At 56.7% G+C, this 19633-nt stretch overlaps 2 protein-coding genes across 8 annotated transcripts in view; one reads left to right on the top strand and one right to left on the bottom strand.

Moving 5' to 3' along the window:
- Positions 1-244: 244 nt before the first annotated feature.
- R3HCC1 (R3H domain and coiled-coil containing 1) lies at positions 245-8762 on the top strand. Of its 4 annotated transcripts, none has more exons than XM_026518992.4 (8): positions 249-744; positions 1115-1242; positions 1660-1770; positions 2601-3198; positions 4209-4381; positions 6031-6101; positions 7394-7489; positions 8442-8762. In XM_026518992.4, the coding sequence occupies exons 1-8, from the start codon at positions 619-621 to the stop codon at positions 8576-8578; spliced, it is 1440 nt and encodes a 479-aa protein (XP_026374777.2). In that variant the 5' UTR covers positions 249-618; the 3' UTR covers positions 8579-8762. The 4 variants fall into 4 exon arrangements, with proteins under 4 accessions (XP_048068246.1, XP_026374777.2, XP_026374778.2 ...); XM_026518991.4 differs by having other exon boundaries at positions 251-744; positions 1633-1770; XM_026518993.4 differs by lacking the exon at positions 1660-1770.
- A 938-nt stretch (positions 8763-9700) lies between these two features.
- Positions 9701-19633, bottom strand: part of LOXL2 (lysyl oxidase like 2) — an 88477-nt gene continuing 78544 nt past the window's right edge. For 3 of the 4 annotated variants that reach the window (XM_026518988.4, XM_026518990.4, XM_026518987.4), the window contains exons 11-14: positions 14622-14737; positions 13368-13504; positions 11344-11455; positions 9701-10603 (exon numbers count right to left, since the gene is read on the bottom strand). In XM_026518988.4, the coding sequence (XP_026374773.1) occupies positions 10524-10603; positions 11344-11455; positions 13368-13504; positions 14622-14737 (445 nt within the window). In that variant the 3' untranslated portion in view covers positions 9701-10523. Of the gene's footprint in view, positions 11456-13367; positions 13505-14621; positions 14738-19633 lie in introns of all 4 variants that reach the window. The other variant, XM_057310203.1, reaches the window with a different exon arrangement.

The following is a 19633-nucleotide window of genomic DNA, read 5'->3' as shown; positions in this document are numbered from 1 at the left end:
ATCCCACTGCAGGTCACGTTCAGACTGTCCCATCTCTGTATTAAAACCTGGGTCTTAAGTGTTCTTAGCTCAGGGCCTTGCTTTGCTCTGAGGTTCTGGATTCAGGATGATCACGGGCTCACATTTCTGCACCTTTCAGGACACAGGAGGATTTCAACTCTGGTCTTCTAGATTGTAATAGCCAGGAGCTGTCTGATGGCGAGAATTTCAAGCCCCAATTAAGGTGGGTGCAGGAGTTAACTTGTGGATGTAGCAGGGTAGTATAATCTGATGGACTGCAAGTCACCATGCTAGTGTCTACCTCGCCCAGGTACACCTTGTCAGTGACCCCTTGGTGTCAAGCTGGACTTCTTTGAAGATTCCATCAATGAGGGCAAAAGAAGGGCAGTGATGGGCAAGAGGTGGTGAAATATTTGGTGCCCGGAAACTTCCTTCCTCCTTATTCCTCTGTTAGTTGCCTCGGGAAGGGAGCATCAAGCCGGAAAATCTGGTACCCCACGAACTAGCATGTAGGAGCCACTTAAAAGTGTTTGCTGAACTTAATCCTAGGAGACAGTGTGCTCCCATGGGCAAAAAACCCCCCAAAAACCCAGACCACGCCCCTCTGCCATTTCTGCGATGCCTCCCCCGGGCCGCGCGGTGGCGCTGTGGCTCCGCAGAGGCCGGGTGGTGCTGGGGCGCGCCGGGGCGTGCGGGCTTCCGGGGACCCTCAGAGCGGCGGCGGCGACGCGCGGGGCGGCTGAGGTGAGTGCGGCGTGCGGGCCTGGGGGCGGGTCGCCACCCCGGGCCGACCCCGCGCCGCCTGGGCCTCCCGCTCGGGGCCTATTCCCCCGGCGTGGGCGGCGGGCCCGCCCCAGGGAGGACGAGGCAGCGTGGGGCTCGCCCTGCAAGGGTGCACGCTTCCGCAGGGCCAGGAGACGCCTTCCTGGCCCCGCTACCGACTTGCCCGGGTATGCTGGGCACGTCCCTTCGCCGCCTCGGAGCCTGGCTCCTCATTTGTTAGAGGAGAGACCTTGGCCGCGGTGCCTCTAAGACCGTTTGGGCACCGCCACTCGAGGTTGTGAGTGGGCCCGGGGTCTGTGCTCTGATCCCGCCGGGTCCGACCGCCCCTCAGGCTCTCTCACCTGTCACCCTGGCCCTTCCCTGCTTGGACGGCGTCTTCCTCTCCTCCGCCGAGAATGACTTTGTGCACCGCATCCAGGAGGAGCTGGACCGCTTTCTGCTGCAGAAGCAGCTGTCAAAGTAAGTGGAGTGGGTGGAGGGGGGGCCCAGGCTGCCTGTGCGGGAAGGGCGGGTTCACGCGGAGCCACTTTTGCCCTCTTCCCAAGTAGCTGGTTCCTACCTGCCTCTGATCTTGGCCTTTGGGTTCAATAACCTGCTTGCTAGCCTCTCCCGGCCGCATCTTTCCTGTTTAATTCTCAGCATCACCCAGAGATGGAAGGGTGTTAGCACAGGAATGGAATGGTACCACTAACTCCCTGTGATAACCTCTATACTCGCGTCCTTTGCAGTCGGCCAGGGACACAAGGGGGCAGAGGGAGCCTAGTGTCAAGCCTCCTGTAAACTGGGCCTGGACCTGGTGGGGGTGAGGCCCTAGGTTCCTGCTCAGCACCCATTCCCGTCCCTTCCCAGGGTACTTCTTTTCCCCCCACTCTCCAGTCGCCTCCGGTACCTGGTCCACAGGACAGCAGAGAATTTTGATCTTCTGAGCAGCTTCTCTGTTGGGGAGGGCTGGAGGAGAAGGACAGTCATCTGTCACTTGGGTATCAGGTGTGTATCTTAACGCATTGGGGGCCCTCAGTAGCTTCTGTGGGTTGGTGCGTGAGCTGGTCTGGAACCAGGACCAGCAGCCTCCAGGCTGCTGCCTCTATCCCCACCTCAGCTGCTTAAAGGCACTGTCGCCTTCTGTTTCAGCAGTGGAGGAGGTGTGCGTTTGTGGGATTCATTTGGCAAATTCAACTATATGCTTGGGCCGAAAGAGAGAAAAATAGAGCCGTTTAAGCAGTGAGTGTTTGCTCTGGGCAACCACGGAATGTGAGAAGCACACCTGAGCCTCATGCATCAATGTTACATGTGCATCTCGAAGAATCTTATCATAGTGACTGTGATCCTAGTGTTAATGTATTTCTTTTTTTTTTTTTTTTATTAGAGAGAGGGAGAGAGAATCTTAAGCAGGCTCCGTGCTCAGCACAGAGCCCAATGTGGGGCTTGATCCCACAACCCTGAGATCATGACCCTGAGATCATGACCTGAGCAGAAATCAAGAGTTGGACGCTTAACCAACTGAGCCACCTAGACCCCCCCTAAGTTGTATATTTTTCTAATAACTAAGTTCCTAAATGCAAGTACTTTTAGCTAGCGTATACCCGAAGATTCCGCTTTCTCTGATATAGTTTATAACACCAGAGGGAGAGCTGGTTGCTTTGGGCTTCTTCAAAGCTGGCATCCTCTGCAGTGCCTTCCTCTGGTATTTTCAGGGGTCATTTTGGCTTTGGTTTTGGCCTAATGCTGACTCGAGAGCCTCATGCCTGAATGATAGGTAGCTCCAGTGAACCATGTCTGAAACACTGCTCTGATCACACCTCCTGTTCCTGCTCCAGGTTACCCAGCTCAGATGGACTCTCTGGCCCCTGCCACCTTCCTGCCTCCCAATTTAGCAAGTACCGCGGTCCTCGGCCCACTTCAAACCACGGAGCACCTGCTGGTCCTCGAGGGGCACGGGCCGGCCGGTGGCATCGCGGACGCAAACCGGACCAGGCTTTGTATGTGCCCCGAGTACTGCGTAGGCAAGGAGAAGGCGTACCATCCTCTACCCCAGGTCTCAAGGGAGACCCTCCAGCTGGTGGGCTCCTGGAGGAACCTGGAAATGTTGGTGCTGGGGACCTCACCTCCGATCAGGATCTCCCTGTGTTGATGACTCAGGCACCTGAGGACCCAGAGGGCCCAGACCAACACTGTGACAATGAGCAGCTACTGGACCCACTTGGCATTGAGTCCCCACAGCCTGAGAGCCACTCAGGGATGGGAGAGGGGTTGGAAATGGCCACACAGCTCGGGTCCAGTCTGCGGCTGGACTTGGACGAGGGGAATGGAAATGAGGTGGAGAAGCGCCTGGCGGCAGAGGAGGAAGAGGAAGAGGTGGAAGAGGAGGGGTCTGGCGGCTGCTCCGGGGACGATTACAGTGAGCTGCTACAGGAGGTGATGAGGCTCTTAAGCCCAGAGAAGGGAGGGCGGAAGTGAGGTGGGTGTGGTCAGGGGTAGATGGGGACCAGGGGTCCTGGAGAGGAGGGGCAGGGTGTGTGCTGGCTGAGCAGGGCTGGGTACTGGGTGATAGGGGTCCCTTAGGAGACATGGGGTGGAGCACCGGGACTTGCCTGAAGGAGTTGGGACTGACACAGTGGAGGGGGAAAGGCTCAGGGGATCAGGGCTGTGGATTTGGGTCCCCGTTTAACTGTGTAGGAGCTTTTCGACAAGCTCCTCTATGGGCAGCTCATTTTGTTTTTCTAAATCTTCATTTCCTCATCTGACAAGCAGATGCTTGTTACCTTTGCTTCACGAGGTAACAGATAGGCTATATGAGGAATTGCTTCATAAGGGACTACAAGCCTTGGTCATGAGACTGGTTCTTGTACCTGAAGCTTCGTGTTACAGATCTCATTTCCTTGGAAGTGTGTGTCTGCCCTGAGACTGGCTGTGGTGTTTGGCTGGGAGGGTGGGCATCTTTTATTATTACGTTACACACGAAGGGTAGAGACCAGGTAGACTTGCTTAATATCACGTTGTTAATAAGGGGAGGAAAGATCCTGGACTTCCCAGTTCTGTCTCTTACTTACTGACTGCATCTTTGGGCAGAATTAACCCTTTGATTTATAGTGCTCTTGTCTGTAAAGAGGGTATATAGAGTATAGTTTTCAGGATTCTATGAGATGTAATGCATGTAAATGCCAGTTCCCCAATGGGGACTCCATAAAAGTAAGGTACCTTCCCTAAAACTCCTGCCTCTCCACCTTCTAGCCCATTCTGCCATCATGCCGCCTTTCCCAGACCCCTGCCAGGTGTGGCTCCTGTGGGAAGCGGCTTGCGGTGCTCTGCTCCCTGCCGTGTGAGTCCTGCTTCTGCCTGCAGGGCTCCGTGTGTGGTTTTGAAAGCACATGTATGGAGCCCTGTGTGTCGGAGCTCCCCTTGCTAAAGGGTGTAATCTCTCCCAGATAATAGACAACCTGACTGAGAAGGAGATCCAGGTAGAGAAGATCCATGTAGACACGTCCTCCTTCACGGAGGAGCTGCCTGGAGAGAAGGATTTTGCCCACGTGGTGGAGATCTACGACTTTGAGCCAACATTCAAGACTGAGGACCTGCTGGCCGCGTTTTCCGAGTTCCAGTGAGTGCTCACGGGGCTTCAGGGAGGCAGGGGAGGCGGGCGCTAGGACATGGCTTTGTTGCTGGGGACATGTCCCCGCCCCTGCCCCAGTGTCTTGCTATCTGGAAGGAAGGGCAGAAAGTGGATGTGGTCGCTCTGGGCTCCATGCTCCTGCTGGCCATGACTGTACGGAAGAGGAGAGCTGGTTTTTAGTGGTGGGCATATTCGGCGGCCCTAGATCTGGTCCTGCTGGCACCTGGTAGCAGCCCTCCATCCTGCCCGCCGCACACCCACACGCCTGCCAGGAGCCAGGCCCCCCATCGGGATGCAGGACACAGGCAGCCCACTGCCTCCCCTTGTTCCATGTCCCGGCCACCCAGCCAGTCAGTCTACACATCGAGGGCCATTTCTGTGCAAGAACTGTTTCTGGGGTGAGCTGGGCCTGAATGCTCTGAGGCAGAGTCAGGGTGGAGATGGGCACCAAGGGGCTATGTTGCAAGCAAAGACTTCTGCTTCCCCACGTTTTTTGGATCTAACTCCAGTCTTTTCTCCTTTTTTTCTTCCCTCCCTTCCCTCCTCCCTCCCTTTATTTATGCTCATTTTCCTTTCTGCAGTCTCCTTTCTCTTTTTCTGCTTAGTCTTTTATATATATTTTTAATGATTTTATTTTCAAGTAATCTCTACATCCAACATGGGGCTCGAACCCACACCTCTGAGATCAAGAGTCACATGCTCCACTGACAGCCAGCCAGGCGTCCCTCCGGCTTAGTCTTTTAAAAATCCCTATCTTGGGGCTCCTGAGTGTCACAGTCGGTTAGATGCCTGACTCTTGGTTTCGGTGCAGGTCATGGTCTCAGGGTGTTGAGATCGAGCCCCGCGTCAGGCTCCACACTCAATGCGGGGTCTCCTTGGGACTCTTTCTCCCTCTCCCTCTGCCCCTCCCCCTTGCTCTCTTTCTCAAATAAATAAAATGAAAATCTTTGAAAAAAATTAAAAAATAAAGATTCCTTTCTTCATGCCCCCCCTTTTCTGACTATTTCCCAAACTGCTCTCCCTTGTGTCCCTGAGCCTGAGGAAGGCTGAAGGGGCAGGTTGGTGGGGCACGAGGGGCTCATCTGCTCTCACTCCCTAAAGATGTGGCCACAAAGGCCACTTGTGACTCCTTCAGCCAGCACAGGCAGTGCCCACAGAGAAACTGGGGCCTCAAACTGCTTTTGGCCTCTCACCAGCCCCAGACTCAGTGTGGCTTTCCTGAGCAGTAGGAAGAAAGCTGATGAGGAGTGACACGGACATGCTTATTTTATGTCCTGCCCTGTGTACTCAGCATGTAAACCCTTTGTCTCCACTGTAGACCCCATGCCCTTGGCCTTGCTGTGGCGGTGCCTGTGTGTAGCCTTCTTCACCCTTGTCACTGTGCTCTTTGAGCCCTGTCTCCCTCAGTTCTAGGAGTCTGGGACCTACCGAGCAACAGGGGTGATACTTGTCTTTCTGAAGCTAACCGTGTGGTCTTCAAGAAAGGTTGCTGCAAAGGGTTGTCTCTTTCACAGGGGAGATAGGAACTTGTCTTGGGCTCATAGTGTTGGAGGATTGGAGGTGGGAGGGGACTCCTTTTACAGAAAGGGTTTCGCCTCTTGCTTTCGTACTCACTCTGTCTCCTCTTCCTGGCACAGAGAGAAGGGGCTCAAGATTCAATGGGTAGATGACACGCACGCGCTTGGTGTCTTTCCCTGCCTGGCCTCAGGTAACGCAGCTTCACGGTGGCCTTGGCCCTTTCTCTGTCTGCCGTTGACAAGGGAAGGTTCCCCCGGGTCCGGGGTGCGGGCTCACCTGAGCAAGTGGATTGGCAGCCCGCGCCCAGCCCGCCCAGCCCGGAAGTTGAGAGGCAGCAGCGCAGGCGCCTGGCCGGGCAGCACCCTCAGGTCAGAGGCTTCAGAGTCCGGTGAGGTTTGCTGAGCACGTGTCACAGGCTGAGCTCTGGGTGCTTCTGCATGTGCGATGAAATCATATGAAAGTGCTCTTTTTATAGGAAAAAGCCTTTAAATTTAAGCTGGCAATTTCATCTGGTTCCCACAGCTGCATTTTCACTCAGCTTTCATCGCAGCCTCAAGAAGTAGGTCAGATTACTTCTGTTTTACAGGTGGGGAGACCAGGGTTCCCAGAATGGCAGCGGTCTGCCCCAGGTGATGAAGCCTCTCCGTGTCGATTCTGGGACCGTGGTGCCCCTCCCCCCTCGGCTGCTCTCCCGAGCCGCCCCGCCACACCGTGGCTCACTTTAGGTGTATTTATCAAGACCCCTGACCCCCTTGGCTGGGCTTTTCATAACCACGAGCTTCTGAACACCGGAGCTGGTGTGGGCCCAGTTCTCAGGAGAGCCTGAGGTGTTGAGGGAGCGGGAGGACCGGGGTGTGGAGGCTGCTGCAGCCCCACGGAAGGAGCTGACTGAGGGCAGGCAGGGAGGATGGCCACGGGGTGCAGTGGAAGGAATGAGCACTGGGTGAGGCGTGGCCGTGGCTGCCTCCTGAGCTCCCCCGAGCTGTGTGTGAGGAGCAGGTCCTGTCCTGGCCTTGGCGTTCTCGTGTGTGAAGGGCTGGCTTGCACCTGCCTGCTCTGATGTGCCATGGCCCCAGCACAGCTCCGGGCAGTGAGGGCATGCCCCGGGAGGATCTCGAGTGGGGAAGGGGGAGAGTTTATTCGAAGCTCCTGGGCTTTAGAAGGTGGGAGCCTGCCTTCCCTCATGTCAACAATTGCAGCCTTGCTGCTGTGGCTCCTGACCGGCCCAGGAGAGAGCATGGAAGCTGAGCTCAGAGAGCACAAGTGCCTTGTGCAGGCCTGTGCGGCTCTGGGGGGATGAGGTGAACAGATGGCGGCCGTCTCTTGCCTATTGGGAGTACTGTCATGGCCGCCCTGTCCCCGAGCTTTAAATGGGTGCATAAAGCAGCTCGGTGAGTTTGGGGTGATACATTCGTTCTTTGGCCCTGACAGGGCCTCACCAGGACGAACTGGGATGGTTCCAGATGTGTTTTCTTTCCATAGCCGCTGAAGCCCTGACCAAGGATTTTTCTGTGCTCAAGATCCGGCCCCTCACGCAGGGAACCAAGCAGTCAAAGCTGAAAGCCTTGCAGAGGCCAAGTAAGGAAGCCGGCTGTGTCCTGATGGGAAGGCTGTGTGAGCTTATGAGTGTCTGGTTGGGCAGGGTGGGGCCTTCCCTCGGATTAATTCCCTGTTCTTCAGCGCTCTGCCTTGGGACCGCTGGGCTACAGTGGCCAGACGGGTGCTCCTCCCATACCCCGGGACCCAGGGGTGCCTAGAGAGGAAGGGCCCCATTAGGGAGAGCTGTTTGCCATCTGCTCTGTTCTGGGCTCGCCCTTCTGTGCTTCCCTCTTCTAGGTGTTGCTAAGGGCAAAGCTTGATCTTTCCTGTAGGGTCATGGAACCGTATTTTACAGTGGGGTAAGAAGAGCTTGGATTTTAGGGGTCAGCCTTGGGTGTGATCCCACTTCTGGCACCTATTTAAGTTGATCTTGAGCAAGTCACCTAATGTCTGTGAGCTGGTTCCTTTCTCTGTAAAATAAGCAGATTGTCCAGGGTTGACTGGAGGGGTGAATAAAACAGCCCCGCAGACCTGCCTGGAGCAGTGAGGGGCACACCGAAGGTGCCAAATAAATGAGAGCGCCTCCTTTTTCCTCTTGTCCTTCCCGAAAGCATGATGGGGGATGTTCGAGGCCAGTTTTCTGTGGCTGCAAAGTGGCTGGCAAGCCTGGCCCAGAAAAGGCCTGCTGAGGCCATCTGATGCTCTCGTGGCCCATGTAGCCTTTGCCCCAGACTTGGGGACAATAAATATCCGGTCAGTCCAAGAGCTCCAGGTGTCCCATCTTGACTTGATTTCCCTCCCAGGTGGCCCAAACAGGGAAGAGGCCGAGGTGGCAGGATCAGGCGAGGACCCCCCGGGCATCTGGCCATGCTGTGGGCACAGCTGGGCCTTGGAGGTTGTCTCAGATGGCCTCTAGGCTTCTGTGTCACTGGGAAGAGCGGTAGCCATAGCCATGAATTCAAGTCCTCATCCTCTGGGGCTTTCCTTTTAGAGCTCCTGCGTCTGGCGAAGGCAAGACCACAGACAAATACAGCCGTGGCCAGGAGGCTGGTGGCCCGGGCCCTGGGGCTCCAACATAAGAAGAAAGAGCGGCCTGCAGTTGAGTCTTCTACCTCCCTGAGGCCCTGAGAGGCCCAGCAAGCCTGGACTGGCGCCCGCAGGACTAGGCCAGTGCCCCAATACCACAAGCCTTTACAGGCACCAGAATAGCCCTGTGCGGTTTATTAGGGTGTCCCTATGGGGCGTGGTGGGCTTTCGTTTGGTTTAGTTCCAGAAGTTGAGAAAAAATAAAAACTTGAAAGTTGCTTCAAAATGAAATGGTCTGCCAGGGAACGGTAGGGGGTGCTGTTTGTCTCCCATTTTAGACCTGGGGCTGCTGAAGAAATGGGTCCTCTAGGTTGGCCTGGAGGATCCCAACAGGGTCTCAAAGGCATTTTTGCCCAGTGTTTACCCAGTTTGGGGGCGGGGGGGGGAGGGAGGAGGTTCCCTTGTTGCATGACACCCACGCAGTCTCCTAACATGCCAGGCACCCTAACCTGCGCCATGTGCTGCGGGGCACCACCCCTCGGCCTGGTCCTCCGGTTACCTGCTGCCGCGGGCTACAGTTCTGTGACCATACACAAAGCCAAGAGGCAACACCTGAAATGGCCGCCGAAGTTGACTCCTTCACAGGACAAGGGTATCTTCAGGGACAAGGTCTCGGGTCACTCATGTTTCTGGTTTCGGTGGAGTTGGTGCCGAGGTGGCCCTGTTTGGTGCTCTGGGGTCATGGTGGACCCTTCCGCTTTGCTGGGCCACAGCATGCTCTCCATACAAGTGGGAGCCCCCGTGCCCTGGTGAGAGTGGTGAGCCCCGGCCGCCCACCCTGCCCGCTCTGGGAAGAGCCCGCCCCTGCTGGTGCGTCCACTCTGCACACCGCCCCTCCCTCAGAGCCCGGCCAGGGCACCGGCCTTGCGGGCGCCTCCTACGACGGTTTCAATCTAGGTGTCCCATCCCGTCCTCACACAGCTGCCGTGCCCCGACAGACTCACTAAAAACAAGTACGGGAAAGGTCAGGACTCGCATATTTGTGATTTTTGTGATCCTTAGACTGCTGCTGTCCGAAGGCAGGAGTCGGTCTTTGAAGACGCCCCGGGAACCCACCTCTAGCATGAACTCGAGAGAGTGGGCGAGGCTCCCTCCCCACCTACCGTCCGAGGGAGCTCTGCTGCGCAGGGGTGCATGCAGGGGCCCAAATGAAACACAGATGCATATCATAAACTTTTTATTCAAAGTTTCAAGTATGTGTAAGTGTCCGTGATGACACATGGCGCTCGGTGGGTGTCCTCATCACCCAGGACCCTGGTTATAGCACCGTTAAATCAGTTACCCACAGAGTTGGAACAACAGAAGAATGAGTCACTTACACAGGTGGGTCGGTTTTCTCTTGAGCTATACTTTCGAAGGCCCAGATGCCCAATATTAAATGCCACTAAATTATTTTGTGTTTCAAAGTCTGTGAAAATAGAATAATGGTATCTTGTAAGAGGATTTAGGAGTGGGGGGAGCACCAACTCTGAGCTTAGTTAGAAAACATGTGGCAGCATTATTTGTCTATGTGAGGATAATAGAGTAGAGGCAGTCTGTTTAATCGGAAGAGAGGTCTAGATATTCAGGTTGGCTAGAAGTGACCTAAGAGGAGGAAAACGGAATTCAGCCTGACCACCTTAGGTTGATAGCTCACACCACCACGTGGCAAATGATCTGTCGTGAGTTGAGTGGGGTGGTGTGCCACTTGGGGTGGACCGTGGTTTCAGTGGGACAAGCTGCTTCGGGGGTCCCAGACAAGATGGCTCTTGGTGCCCACAACCCTGCTGTCAGGCCCCATCCTGGAGGTTGTCCCAGGCTCCAGAGGTCAGGCAGCAGCCCCCAGCAAATGACAGGCACACCCCGTCCCCCCGAGCCTTGGACACGGCCGCAGGGGGTCGGGACAGGGCAGGGGCCAGGCTGGACGAGGGGGAGTGTGGCCATCAGTCAGACTGCGGTTGTTGGGGAAGATGCGCTGTGGCCTGAAGACAGGAGGTGACCTGGTGCTTTACCGTGTGGAGAGCTGGTTATTTATGAGTCCACTGAAGTGTTCAAACTTTTTTTCCGTCTCTTCGCTGAAGGAACCGCCTGAGGGGTGGGCATTGGGGAGACAGTTTGGCAAATCAGATGCTCAGCCTTCTCCCACATTGGAGCTGTGGGCCTCAGGGGCCCTGGAGCCACTGCCCTCCCCCAGGTGGCCTGCCGGGGCCTGCTCTGTGTGACACCCCCAGGGTGGCCACTATTCGCTGGCCATCCCTCGGGCCAGGCACAGGTCAGGTCCTCTGTCAAAGCTGAGCAAAGGAGTGGCTAACCCTAGTGAGTTTAGTTTTTGCCATCACAAGAGCAGGGGCCGTTGCTTTTCCTGCAGAAGGGGAAACTCTGCTTCCCCTCTTGTTCTCCAGTGTATGTATAATGCAAGGAAACCTTTCTCTACTGGTGACCAGAAGCCACAGTGGTTGACTAGCTTCTAGTTCTCCACAGAGGAAAACGATAACAGAGGCCACAAATTGCTGACGCCCACATGTTTGAGGTCACATGTGTAACGAGGCGATGGCCTCAGCTCCAGCCGGGTTCGGTGCCGCCCTCTCCCTTGGCCAGAGCTGGCTGCGAAAACCCAGCCTCCGTCCAGGCCTTATGTGTCTACAGCTTCCTTCCTGTGCGTGGAAATGGGAGGCTGGCTCCATTCCCCATGCTCTTTAACCAAATTAGGAAGCTGCTCGGGTTCCTCGACAAAGCAGGGCCGTTCTCGCCTGTCTGCTGGAAGGTGGGCTGCAGCGGACCTGGCAGGCCTGGGGGCTCCCCCCATGCTGAGTGCCCAGGGCCCTCACCTATGTGGCAGTTGTACATCCAGATGCGGTGGCCGTCGTAGCGGGTCCTGCACTTCATGATGTTGTTGCTGTAGTCAGACTCCGCAACCTCGTAGTTGGGGTTAATGACAACCTGGGGGCGAGGCAGATTGCAGCCGGCTGCTGAGTCCTGCCGTGGCCACCCTCCACCCCAGGCCCGGACCCCGCCGAGCCCAGCCCTGCCTTCCAGAGCCGGGGCGACCTCATGAGAGGGGGCATGGCCAGTGCTGGAAAACGAAGGGGTGAGGCCCAGAGGAGTGAGAGTGTGCGCCCCTGGCTGTCTGCCTCTGTGTGATTCACACAAATACCCCCTCCCACAAGGAGGGGTTCATAAAGGGGTTACCCTCTCCTGGGTGTCCTGGGAGGCTTGAGGCTAGTAGAGGCAGGAGTTGGGGACCGGGGGGGGGGCGGGGCACAGAATAGGCTGTTGATAGGAACTAGAAGGGAGCTGGGGAGCAGGATGTGCTGAGATGGGGTGGGGACAAGGACCAGGCTATGTGCTCCTGGAGGTGTGACCACACATGCCCCTGCCTCAGCCTTTGCCTGCAGGCCCCTGGAAGGCCACTTCCTCCTCATCCGGCTGTCTCCCGCCCTTGGCAGCACTACTGATGGCTGCACATAGGGCCATGTGGTAACGGAGAGGGTCAGTGAATCCCAGGCCAGGGCCATCACACAGCTAAAGCTCCGTGTCTGTCCCAAGGGAAATTTCCATTCATCTGAGGCACTGACATGCTCCTGTTGAGTTAATTAGCTAATTGTGTAGTTCAGGCGTCAGGAACACAAATGTGATCTGGGTTTGCCCGGCTGTGAAATGAGAGCACTAGTAGAGCCCTTCATTGTAGGGCTACATGCGACCACAGGGTTTAGGCACGGCCAGGCCTGGCATCAAGCTTTCAGTGAGCCATCGCTATTAAATAGATGGCATTTCCAGAACACATGATGATACCCATTCACCCAGCAGAGTGATAGCAGCCCTCACACATAAAGCCCCAGGCACCGTGTACGTGCACGGAGACATGGATAGTCAGTTTTTAAAATAAAGGGCACTCTCCTCTTTGCTTGGGCCTCTCCAAGTCTGCGGTTTTGGGTTTGTGGGTGGAAAAGTGCTTGGCTGTCTGATTTCCAGCCTCTGAAATTGCCCAGGAAGACTTTCAGAGCCTCTCTGTGGTCACTTCTCTGCAGGTGTTGGTTCTTCCCAGGGCCGTCTGCAGGGTGGGGACCGTGGGCCAGGCTCTGCGCTGGCGGAATGCCCCCTTGGGAAAGTTTTCAAGGCAGAATGACATATTTCTGGTCACCCACTTTGCCACCCAGCGGGTCCAGCTCGAGAGCAAGCCGGGTGGCTGTGTAGGAACGTGACAGGGCACCAGGGCGCCTTGCAGGCCAGAGTGCACCTGTGCTCCAGACGGGGGAGGCTGGGGATGCGGCGCCCCTGCTCCCACGCCGGTCAGGGCCCTGGCTGGAGCAGGCCGTTGTGTCTGCAGGGAGGCAGGAGAATTGTCCCCTCTGCAGAGCCTTTCCTGAGGCCAACTTTGCTGGGAGACCCAAGTCACAGACACTTGCAAGTGAATGGCTCTTTATGAGATTGCTTTCAGCCTTGACAGCACAGACAAGGCAGTGTGAGGGCTCTGGCAGAGGTGGGGGTGGGGAGGGCAGAGCCTGTGTCAAAGGACACCGCAGGTGTGGGGTGCCTTAGAGTCCGGGGAACAGCTTCTCGGCCTGAGGACCCGAACTGGCTGCACATGTACTTTGATCTGCAAGTGTCAGGTGTTAACTGAGTGTGGATGGCTCGGGAGGCTGCCAGTGCCCCGCAGGCGTGCATGCCTCCCATGCTTAGGTCACCTGTTGACCCTGATGTGCCGGCCCCGGGTGTAGGGCTCCCGCACTTCAGACAGCCTGGCCTCCCTGCACGCGTCTCGTGTTTGGACATGGGCAGGAAGGGGGCTGCCTCCCCCATCACCGGGGAAAAGGCCCCTCCTCCCATCAGCCGGGGCTGGACCCCCCCCTACCTGGAACAGGTAGTCTCCGGGGGGTACGTCGGTGATGTCGACCCACTGGCAGTCGATGTCATGGCGATACATGTCCCAGCAGCCCATGGTGATGCCCTGCTCACCGAAGTTGGCACACTCGTAATTCTTCTGGATGTCTGCAGTCAGGGGCAGAGAGAAGCCTGGTCACCTTGCACCCCGGCCCCACTGCCTCAGTGCCTGCCCTCTGCGCTCCCCTTCCCCCACCGTGCCCCAAGAAGCCCTGGCTGGCTGGGTGCTGTCCCCAGAGCCCACGCTCAGCAAATCTCTTCCTTCCTCCAAGCCCTCCAATCTCGGCTTCATCTGGGCTGGGCGTCCTGTCCCCACCGTGTGGGTTTCCGATCTGCTCTCATGGCCCCGGAGCCTCTTGCCCAATTCTCTACCCACATCCCATCTGTCCTTTTAGGGCCAGCCGAGTGCCCCTCTTCCACAAAGCCCTTCCTAGCCACTCTGGCATTCCCATTCGCTTGGGAATGAAGTGAGTGCTGACCTGGGAAAGCTCTGGTGGTGGTTGTTTAGCTTAACGTGGGGGTCATCTTGCCCCCCTCTGGAGAATCAGCACTGGGATGTGGGCTCAGGTCTGGTCTGTGTGTCTGGCACACGTAGGTGCTCCAAACCCACTCGTGTGTGTGATTTCACGGCATGGCGTGTCCATGACCGACTAACGCACATTTATGGAGAGGCTACCAGGTCAGGGCACTACTCGAAGCGCTGGGCACATGGGGAAGCAGCGCTGTGTCTCCCCCGAGCTCCGGTCAGGTCAGGTGGCAGGTGTGCCCACCCGTGAGGGCACCAGCTGTGGCGGCCTCCTCGAGGTGTGAGCAGAGTGCTGCCCCTGTCTGGGGGAGTCGAGAAACCCGGGAACCTCAGAGAGGGTCTTTTGGGTTTGTACTCGGAGGGCATGAGCCTGTGGGGCGGGGGCTCGGTGCTGGAACACAGGGAGAGAGGCTGTGGCAGCCAGAGGCGGAGGGGACCACGTGCCAGGTTTGGGCCTCCCGCAGGGGACCATGTGGACCCACCAGTGCCCATCGGCATAACCCTGGGGGATCCAGCACCTTCATAGCCAGGCCTTACCCACATGTCCCAGCCCCAAGCTGTAGCCACGGAAGGCCCTGAAGGGAGAAAGGTCACGGGGAGAGTCGGCAGTGGCCAGGGTGACAGAGTCCGGTGTCAGGCCTGGGCTCCCGGACAGATGGGAGCATTGGAGTTCTTCTGAAGCCACCCACACAAAGATACCTCCTTCACATTCTGTGTCCTCCAGGCAGAAGCTGGCTTTGTGGCCCTCGGCCACCTTGGTACCATTGAGGTTCAAGAGGTCATAGTGGGTGAACACTTCCATGCTGTGGTAGTGCCTGGAGCGAGAGAGAGAGAAAGAGAGGGAGAGGGCCTACAGGTCAGTGACCGGAGCCGCCGCCACCAGCCAGCAGCGGCCTCGAGCGGCCGCGTGGTCCAAAGGCGCGGCCTGTGGAAGAGGAGAGGGTGGGCGGGCCTGAGGCGAGGGAGGGCAGAAGCAGAAGCCGGAACCGTGCTGCGCCCCCGCCGAGGGGCCTCGCGCTCTCACCCGCAGGACGGGACTAACCCCACGCGCCGCGGGAGGCCTTGGGGGGTTGGCCAGGTGCGCTGGGGGGCAGAGGGCCTGCCGTGCGCCCGATACCTGAGGGCTCTGTGGTACGTGCTTTTCCTGAGCCTCCTGGGCACTGGAGTGGCTCCCAGCCCGTTGCTGTTTGCTACGCTTCCTGCAGACTGATAAAAGTGACTTTCCCAGGTCTCTGCGCAACTTTTCCAAGCGGGGGTATGGCGGGGAGTGAAAGAACAGGAGGGGAGGGCACGTGCGGGAGGGGGAAGAGTGGGCACGGGAGAGCCGGGGGGACCGGCCGAGACCCTCCACAGCCCGGACTCCAGGCAGCGAGGCCCCAGCGCACCGCACCAGCTGCGGAGTGAGCGGCAGGAGTCTGCGCCCCTCGCCCGGGACACGGAGAAAGGCAGCGGGGCTCTCGGGGCCTTGGGAAGGGGCGGAGCTTGGCAGGCGCCTGCCTGTGGGCTCGGGATGAGAGCGGAGGAGGGAGCTCCCGTGCCGGGGGCTCTTGCCCCTGCGAGTCGTTTACAGAGCAGTGTCCCGTCTCTTGGCTCCGGAGGACTGAGAACAGATGCGGATTCTTGGAAAGTGGTGCGCTCGGTTCAGAATAAACAAGGGAAGATGGCTGCCGTGTGCGGCCGCGGGCGGGCCAGGCCCAGCCTGAGCCGCAACGTGTGTATCACAGGCGTGTGCAACTCTTTGAACACGCTTGTCTCTAGCATCACTCGGACATGGGGCAAATGGGGAAACAGAAATACGAGGCACCCAAGTCACGCGGAGAAAAAGGAAAGAGGGGATGATCACAGGACCCGCTCTTAGGAGTCCGGCAAGGACTAGAATCAGAGAAACCACAGGAAGACCTCCCAGGCGGCTGGGAACAGAGGGGTACTCAGCACCTGTCAACTCTCCTGGTTACTCCCGCTCACAGTGGTACCACAAGTAGTATTTTCGTAACCACCACCATCACTACTGTTCCTGCTACCGGGCCCAGGCTTCCTCACCCCCCAGGCCTCACGGGGCTGGCCTCTGGCTCCCTCCGAGGGAGCAGGGGCAATCAGGACAGAGGCAAGAGGGGAATTAAAACGATAGGTTTTCGGAGAGGAAATTAGAGGCTCTTTCCCCCTTCCTCCTATGTTTGCTCGTGCTAAAAATAATGCCAGGAGTTCCTAACTTGGGCTTTTCCCAGGTCGCTCATGTTTCTGTAAAGCGATGCTGAGCCAGGGGCCCCCTGAGAACACTCACAAGGACACATTTTGTGGCAAGTCGAAGTGATGACTTTGAACGAGTCTATTTTGGCTTCTCGAAGGAGCAGGATGAGACATGAGGTCTGACTCATTGCCTAAAACATGTCTGCATCTTTCAGAGAGGGGTTTATGTTACCATGTTTACTGGCTGGAAAGACTGAAGAGAAATGGGTTTATGTTCCGTTGTCTAAACAAAATTCAGACGGAGTCCACAGATGGACTGTTGTAAGGCTGACCTTCTCCCGCTCCCCCTGCTTCCTGCAGACTTGATTTAAGAGTTTTCCCTAGCTCTTCAGTTTTTCCCCTGCGAACACGAGGAGGGAAACAGCTGGTTTGGAGCCTCTAGATTCCAGCTAGCTGCAGTCCCGGAGCTCCCGTGCTTTACCTCCGGGACAGGTGTGGACGTCACCCCTGGGGCCACGTCTCCCTCCCCACTGGCTGGCTGGAGAGGCCAGGACACCCCCCAGGCCCCCCAGGAAATACAGATGGGGCCCCCAGGAAGGCAGGAGGGCACATATCGGTGATAAGGGTATACTTCCTCTTTCCAGGCTGAGCTGCCCTGACCTTTGGAAGTCTAACAACGGGCCGGATCTGTGGGGTAGAACTGGGGAAATTAAAACTTTTAAAGAAATTCCAGGGGCGCCTGGGTGGCGCAGTCGTCAAGCGTCTGCCTTCGGCTCAGGGCGTGATCCCAGCGTTCTGGGATCGAGCCTCACATCAGGCTCCTCTGCTAGGAGCCTGCTTCTTCCTCTCCCACCCCCCCTGCTTGTGCTCCCTCTCTCGCTGGCTGTCTCTGTCAAATAAATAAATAAAATCTTTCAAAAAAATAAAAATAAAAAAAATAAATTCCAGAACCTAAGGAGAGCGAGAGTGACCTGACACTTGGTGGAAGTCGTTGTAATTTGGATAAAAGGAAGGATGGCCTTCTACCATAAGACTGCAGAGCTCGTCCTCTAAGACACAGTATCAGTGTCAGAAGCAGATGATACGTGGAAGCTAGAGCAAGCTAGTCCAGAGGAAGAGGGCGGGTTTGGGCATATCCTTTGTTATCCTAGGGCACTGGGGCCCACAGAAACTCGGAATCAGAGAGTCAGTGCGCACGGTAGAGATGTTGTCACCCTTCATCCTGTCCCCCACCAGCCACGTGTCCTCTGGTACTTCCTGGCTGACGCTCAGCGGCAGCTGGGACAAGGCTGCTGTCCCCATTGCAGAGAATACGGGGGGGGGGGGGGGAGGTGTTCCAGGTCCAGGAGGTGCTGTCATGAAGGGCGAGGGCCTCTGCTCGCTCCACCCCACCTTCCCCATGTGCTGGGAGCCCTCCGGCCAGAACAAGGCCCTATGGATGTGACAAGGGCCTAAAACTGGCTCCCAGAGGCCACACCGCATCTGCGGGGCTTTGATCCAACACGGGGCCTGCTCTGCACATGCTGGTAGCCGGGCAGAGTAAAACTCTCCCTCGGTAGCAGGGCTGTCCCCGACTCGCTGGGCAGACACCTGTGCTGGGCATCCACCGCCCTGCTCGCCAGCTCCCAGTGCCTCTCGTGGGGCTGCCTGCGGTGTGACACGCAGGGGCAGAGCTGCTCTGTGTCCAGGTCCGTCTGGACCCTGTGGGACCTGTGACATGACGTGCCAGTTAAACAGGTGTGGCCCCGCTCCCTAGGGCACAGTCAGGGTCATCGACCAAGGGCATGATGCATATGAGAGAGGACAACTCAGGGCATTTTATTCCATGTCTGGTTGGCAAGGAAGTTGCTAATGGGGTCAGTCTTTAGATTTCACTTGAAGGCTTTCAAAGAACATATTTCCTCATTGTAGCATTAATTGCATTGGGAGTGATAATTTTCCCCATGCATGCTAATTTGAGCCAGGGCTCTCAACTTTGGCTCCACAGTCTGTAAATCTGCTGAAATAGGATGGTAAATCTTCTAGAAATATTTTTTGAGTGGAAGAAGGGCCTGCTTTCATTAGACTCCCAAAGGGACGCAACAGAGGTTTGGGTCCAGAAGTCCTACTCAAAGGTCCTCCTACAGAGCCTGGAGATGTCCCCTGGAGCTCTGGAGGCTGGGGGCAGGGGGACCCTCTTATGCTCCCTGAGATCCCATGGTCATAGGTTCTCAGTTATGGGTGAGGAAGAGGCAGCTTGAAGGGACATATGGCCAGCATGTTTTTTCCACCCATTCCTCCCAAACCACCGATTGGAACATCTGTAAGCAAAGATGACGGGAAAAGCAGGGGGTGGGGTGGGGTAGAGATCGGAATGCCTGGGTCTCCAGATCAGAAGAAACACTTCCATGGTGTCACCATGTGTATTCTTGGAGGACAGACCACTGCTTGGAGAGCAAGCAGATGTCCCACGGAAACTCCCATCATGTAATGTCTGGGTGGACCACCACGTGTGGGACAGAGATGCAATTATGTCCAACTTAGAGCGGGCAGCGCCAGCCCCCGCAGCCCCAGGGCTCCCACCCTCTAAAGGAAATCAGGCACCAATCTGGTCACGACTTTAATTTTACTCTTTGACATCCACCCTGCAGAAGGCTGACATGCCTCTACATAGAGACCAAAAATTCTTTGGCTAATTAGGACATTCAAAACATATGGATAATAATTATGAAGGAAAACGAACACCCTAAGTTCTATGCTAGTCTTTTCTTTTGAAACAGATTGAACAGTTCTATCCCTAAACCTGTTTCTTTTTTAAAGATTTTATTTATGTATTTGAGAGAAAGAGACAGTGACAGAGATAGCGAGAGAGAGCACAAGTGGGGAGGGGAGGGAGAAGCAGGCTCCCGTTGAGCAGGGAGCCCGACGCGGGCTCGATCCCAGGACCGTGGGACCATGACCCGGGCCGAAGACAGACGCCCAACTGACTGAGCCACCCAGGCGTCACCCTAAACCAATCTGAATGTGACTGGACCATCTGTTGTGACATGGAGAAGCAGACGAGGACAGATTGCTGATGAAGATTCAGCAGAGGTAACAGAAAGAGCACACACTTTGGAGTCAGACAGATACGAGCTGGGGATCCCTGCCCAGCAACTTCCCGTTGGACTTCCTGGACAAGTCATATAAACACTGAGCCTCCATTCCCTTACCCTTGAGAATGAGGCTTCCATGTGCCCGGCACTCAGAAGGGGGTCAATAAATGTCAGTTCTTGTGCCCCTCACAACGGTCAGTATGTTTTCCCACTGGAAGGATGCCTAGTGGTCAGCTGGGCCGGGGCTTCTCAGACTTAGACGTGATATACACACGATCACCTGGTGATCCTGTCAAAATGCAGATTCTGATGCGAAGGTCTGCAACGGGCCGACTCTGCCAGCCCACGGGCCTCCCTGTGAGAAGCAGGGAGCTCTGCCGCAGAGACGGAGGGCATCCCGGGGGGGCACTCACTGTGGACCCCTTGGGGGCTTGCTGCCCTGTTGCATGG

The sequence above is a fragment of the Ursus arctos genome, unplaced genomic scaffold, assembly GCF_023065955.2.
Source record: "Ursus arctos isolate Adak ecotype North America unplaced genomic scaffold, UrsArc2.0 scaffold_11, whole genome shotgun sequence".
Lineage (NCBI taxonomy): Eukaryota > Metazoa > Chordata > Mammalia > Carnivora > Ursidae > Ursus > Ursus arctos.
Note: the sequence above shows the minus strand (reverse complement) of the source record. Positions and strands in the feature narration are given on the sequence as shown.